Source organism: Chaetura pelagica, unplaced genomic scaffold (genome assembly GCF_000747805.2).
Source record: "Chaetura pelagica isolate M959 unplaced genomic scaffold, ChaPel_1.0 scaffold69, whole genome shotgun sequence".
Lineage (NCBI taxonomy): Eukaryota > Metazoa > Chordata > Aves > Apodiformes > Apodidae > Chaetura > Chaetura pelagica.
The window spans coordinates 900,255-905,634 of NW_009970724.1; the positions used below are offsets into that span (position 1 = coordinate 900,255).

Consider the following 5,380-nt stretch of genomic DNA (forward strand, 5'->3'; position numbering starts at 1 on the left):
CAGCACTCTCATGTGGTACACCGCTGCCTTCATTGTCCTACTGCTACTTCACAGCAAAAAAATGCTAGGGAACTGTCCCAGGAATGAATCCAGGCCCTCAATGGACCCCTCTGACCTAGTCCAACCACCTGCCACAAGCCAGGACCCACTCTACCAGCTCTGTAAAACTATCACCAAATGAGATTTGCTTCTGGCACTCCCTGTGATTTTAACTCCCTACCGAAGAAGCACAGAAGAACATGCAATTTAAGTAGATTCCTTCTAACTTGCAAGTTTTGCTTCATTTAAGGCCAGATCCCCAATGCCACCCTCTCTTACAACTGTTCTGTACCTGAGGATAATCTGTGCAGGTGACTTGCCATATTTTTCAGCCAGTTTTTTGATCCCAGGTTCTTCTAGAAGCACAGGCTCATCAGGGTGTTTCCACATGCGATCTGGAGAACCAAGGGGGCTGTAGGCAGTGACAACGAGTCCTCGTTTCTGACAGTGAGCTATCAGCTCATTCTGAGCTAGGTAAGGATGGCATTCTACCTGTTAAAATGACCTACAGTGAGTGGCTAGAAAGCAGATACCAACACAAAACTCTAACCAAACAGGAGGTGAAAAGCACAGCAAAATCGAACACATCCTAGGAGGTCAATTCCAGATTCTGGAAAACCTTATGAGAATAAGGCTTAAGAAGTTATCTTTATGAGGGTAACTTCCTACCAGAAGAATTCAAAAAACATCTGGCAGGCTAAGTTCACAGGGAAACAGATTGCTGAAGTCTGGAGTGCTGGATTTTGGCCATGTACCAAATAGATCCTCCAATGAATGAGGAAGTTCTCTATTGAAGGGGTTCAAGTCACTCCCTCACAAACTCTCTTTTTTATAAGCCAAATTGTTCCTCACAGGGAAGATAAACTCTTCTACAGACCTGATGAACTAAGCAGGCATAAATAGCCACAGAACATGGATACAGGCCTCCTCCCCAACAAATTAATCTGCCTGGAAAGACTGCCTGTGTGTCCTTACTCCTGCAGAGCTGGCTTTATTCTTCCCTGTACATAAGAAGCTGCACCTCTTGTGCTAAAGACATAACACTGATTTGCAAACTCCTCACTTTTATGGACAAACAGGAAAGGTATTAGTCCTCTCCTTTATTCATCTTACCTGAAGCACAGCTGGTTTGACAGTAGCCATGCTTAGCACATCATCAATCTGACGACTGTTGAAGTTTGACAGCCCAATGGCTTTCACAAGGCCTTTTTCTACCAGCTTCTCCATAGCCTTCCAGGTATCCTTGTAATCAGTGTAATCATAACGCATCGTGTTATCAGGATTCTTTGGGAACAGATTGTCCCCTCGTCTACAGTATCAAAGGTGAAGTGTAAGTACATATACCACATTATTTACATTATGTTAGTTCTTCAGTAAGAGAAACTTCCCTCAAAGTATTCTCAGAAACAGATACAGTTTGGAGGGTAGAATACAAAATGAGTGAATTTATTCAACTCCATTCTGCTGACTTAATCTATAAGAAATTATTTCACATACAGTCTTTCCAATGTAAACTTGTTATACATTACTTGGAGTTACCTACCTATATGGCAGTGACTGCACAAAACTGATAAGCTACTGTATGCACAGCAGCAGCTCTTTGCACACTTTGACCCTAGCAAAACAGCTGATCTAGAGAGCAGCAACTCAGAGGGTGGCTTTATTTTTTTAACTTATTCCTTTAGGGAGGATATTCTTCATAGTCTGTTTAGAGCTGCTACCAAAGGGTTCATGGTTTAAAAGCTATCTAAGAGAGACTATATTCAAAGTATGTTGGCCTTCCCATTCCCTCTGGATTCTGTAGCAGTGTTAGGACTTGATCCAAGTGGAGATTCTCACAGAAGTCTTAACAAGCACATGTAAGTTAGGTCTGTTTACAGTTAGCCATACCAATGCCTTTAAAAAAAAATAAAGCCAAACCCACCAGAAGAGACATAAAGGACCTGGCTATGCCAGGTGACACCACTGCACTGCCAAAGGGCTGTGACCACTCTGAGTAATCCATGCATAAATGGGTGCCAGCAATCCCACTGGAAGAATATTGCTTCATAACCACTGCAGGACACTGCTAGCTCAAATCTCAGACTGTTTTACATAGCTCTAGCTAAGAAGTGAGTGGTATGAAAAAATGGTGTGTCCTCAGGCAGCTGGGGACAAGGGGAGATGCTTCTTGTTCATGTCATTGATAAATCTAGAACCAAAAATGACTGAAAGCCTCATGAGCTCCCAACTCAGAAAAGCAACCTCTTCTGTCAAGAGTAGTATACTAAGAGAAATTAATTTTCAAGATCTAGAGGCCCTGGGATTTCCATCCAAAAGTCTGGTTTCATTTTTGTGTAAATAACACATTTTCTCAGCTTCCTAATACAACAGGCATTATAGATAACCACACATAAAACAGCTAAAGTAGAGTTAATGGAGACCTAGAGAGAGGGGAGTTTCCAATGAGAAAACATGAAATTGCTTTATTAGAACCTCCATTTTGTCAACAGTTTCCACAACATCAAGCAAATTTGAATATCAGCAGTATCTAAACGTGCATCATTATTTGTGTTATGTGTTATTAACAAGCAATGTTTAATGGTTCATTTTCAATCAGCTGGAAGACAAACTTATTTAACAACAGGGGGAATTTTTAAGAGAAGCACTTCCACCAAACCAGCTGTAGTTGAGAATACTTCCTCATTCTGTTGTGGTGAGGGATACACTTTTCATTTGAGAGTCTTTCCTCTTGTTAGCACTGTATGCTTTGTAAAATTCAGTTTATATGACTTGAAGGGGGAAAAAGTAATGTCAAATTTGCATAACAGACAGAAGCCCTGTCAGATTGTTTTTCCTCTTAAGTGAAGTTTCCATGCAGACATCTGGTCAAGAGACCTATTCTCCCCCTGCCTTTTTACTGATTGTAGGGGAAAACTGCTTGCACATCTATGAGAAAATAAAACAAGGAACTCTGGGGTTGTCAGATACATACATTTAGCACTTATTGGAAAACTATCTTATTTCCTCAAATAATAGAATTACTGTAATTTAAGTGTCATTTTTACAGCACTTCGTTACCATTCTACAGATAATACCAAGACATAAAGCAGTTTCAGTATTTCCTCAAGGTTACCATGTAGGTCAATGGCAGAACCAAGAATAGCTGCCACACTTCCCCTGTGCTTAGACGAAGACACTAGGCTATTTTAAACTTAAAAATATGTTAAATTCAAAGATTTTACCTCACAGCAAGCCAAAGTTTCAGCTAGTATAGACTGAAATTAAAATAAATAAATCTGAACAATTGCTTCTGTGAACAAATGGACCCAACATGAAGAAGTGTACAGTTCATGGGTAGAAAAAAGCATCTATTTGACAGTCCCTGGGACTACACTATTAGCCACACTGAAAAACATATTGCAGGCAGGACACACAGGAAGAAGTTCACAGCTCAGAAAGAAGGTCCTCAGGCTGCAACACCCACCACTTATGTAAAACTGGGGTTTTTACATTCTGTGCCCTTTTCATGTAGAACTTACTCAAAGGCATGAGGCCAGTGCATGAGGTACAGGTCCAGGTAATCCAGTTTCAAATCACTAAGTGTTTTCCTTAGTGCTGGCTCAACATCTTCTGGGTGGTGCTTGGTATTCCAGAGCTTTGATGTTACAAACAGGTCCTCCCTTTTAATAACCTTTAAGAAAGAGCATAATTCAGAGGAACCAGTTCAGAAAGAGAATTGCAGCAATTCCCTAACTAGTTTTAAAACAAAGATAACAATTTCAGGTTTGGTTTTGTTTGTTTGTTTTTTTTTTAAAGGTAACACATGGAACCTACATATTAAAACCTTTCAAAAACATACTGGATAGAAAAGAGAGACATACACCCATTGGCAAGTCCTAAAGTATACCAAATACTTCACAATTTATTAGAGGTTTTGAAAAACAAAACAATCCTCTCCACACACACACACACTTTTCCAAACTTTCCAATCCAAGGGTTAAAACCACTCCTAAGTGGGATGTAGCCAAGAGAAAGATTCCTCAGTTTATTCATATGTAATTCCTATTTAACAATTCACATACTCCAGACACAACCACCTAATTTACTATTCTCATCACATATTATAAACCACAAATGCTTCATATGGAAGGAACGTGGGAAAATAAACAGAAGTTGTCTTTTCAAACCTCTGCACTTCAGCTTCCAGGTTCTGGAAAGAAAGTACTAAGAACTGAGCTCCTTGTACCCTTTATTGGAAGGGTAAGACCCAGAAATTAAACAAAAAGAGCTGCTTAAGAAGTCTAAAATACAAAAGGGAGATCACACTTGGCAAGCTGAAGCACAGAGCACCAAAGGACACTTCTTACTGTCTTATGTACAATCAAATTTCACTCCAGTCTATCCTTTTAGACATTGGAATTATTAATTCCTTAGTTCCTCTCCTCCAACCATTTAGTTATTTCTATGTTTCACATATGGGTAATGTGTTCAAAGAGAAAGATGTTTTAAAAATTCTAGTTTTAAGTTAGCTAGGTAATATGGACTGAATAAAAGAGTCTTATGCTTCCCTGTATTAGTATGAAGGAATCCCTGGGGCAAGCTGAAATCAGCCTCTCTCAAACTAATCACCTAACAAAGAGATTGCCCTAAAGCCAAGGGAAGAGCAGCAGGGAAAGCAGGAACATAAGAAGTTTATTTCCATGGCCTCTGAGGCTGCACAGGTAATCCTTCTAGCCCCTGGGGCCAAGAAGAGCAAGAGGATGAATTTAGGACTCCACTTCGGGACATCCATAGGAATGCCTGTCACATGACATTATATTTAGGCTTGGGCTCGTAAGTGCAAGGCTCCAGAGTCACATAACCACACCTTCAAATACAATCAGTTACAAAAAAGTAGATATTTACTCACTCATATTTTATCTATAACAAAAAAAAACACAAACAGTCACTGAATTTGCTGTGGGCACCCACCATTGCTATTCTATCTTGACAAACTAGAGTAGCTTTTCATACAAATCAGGGCAAACATTTTACATTATAGCTACCGATTCTGTGAACCTCTCATTTTTTAACACCCAAATTAGGGTACTTTGCAAAGGGAAAAGGGGCAAATGGTCAGGCAGGAGGAAAAAAAATAATTAAAAAAAAATATATTCCTGACTATCTTTTCTCCTCCAGCCAGCCATGATGTCTGTAAGAGGAGAGAAAGCCCTCTTTCATGACTGCGCCTGATTAAAAATAAACAGCTGGAATAGACCAGGAAGAAAAGCCACAAATGTTAACTTTACAGTCTACTTTCAGGTCACAGTTGTATATTTTGATACAGCACGGTCAGCATGGTGATTCTTGTGTTTTTACC

The 5,380-nt window shown here is 39.7% G+C and overlaps 1 protein-coding gene across 1 annotated transcript in view; it reads right to left on the reverse strand.

Moving 5' to 3' along the window:
- The window catches only part of AKR1A1 (aldo-keto reductase family 1, member A1 (aldehyde reductase)), a 16,922-nt gene that overhangs the window by 5,887 nt on the left and 5,655 nt on the right, over window positions 1-5,380 (reverse strand). Inside the window, exons 3-5 of the mRNA XM_010006553.1 lie at window positions 3,561-3,717; window positions 1,153-1,348; window positions 332-531 (exon numbers count right to left, since the gene is read on the reverse strand). Of these exons, the coding sequence (XP_010004855.1) occupies window positions 332-531; window positions 1,153-1,348; window positions 3,561-3,717 (553 nt within the window). The remainder of the gene's footprint in view (window positions 1-331; window positions 532-1,152; window positions 1,349-3,560; window positions 3,718-5,380) is intronic.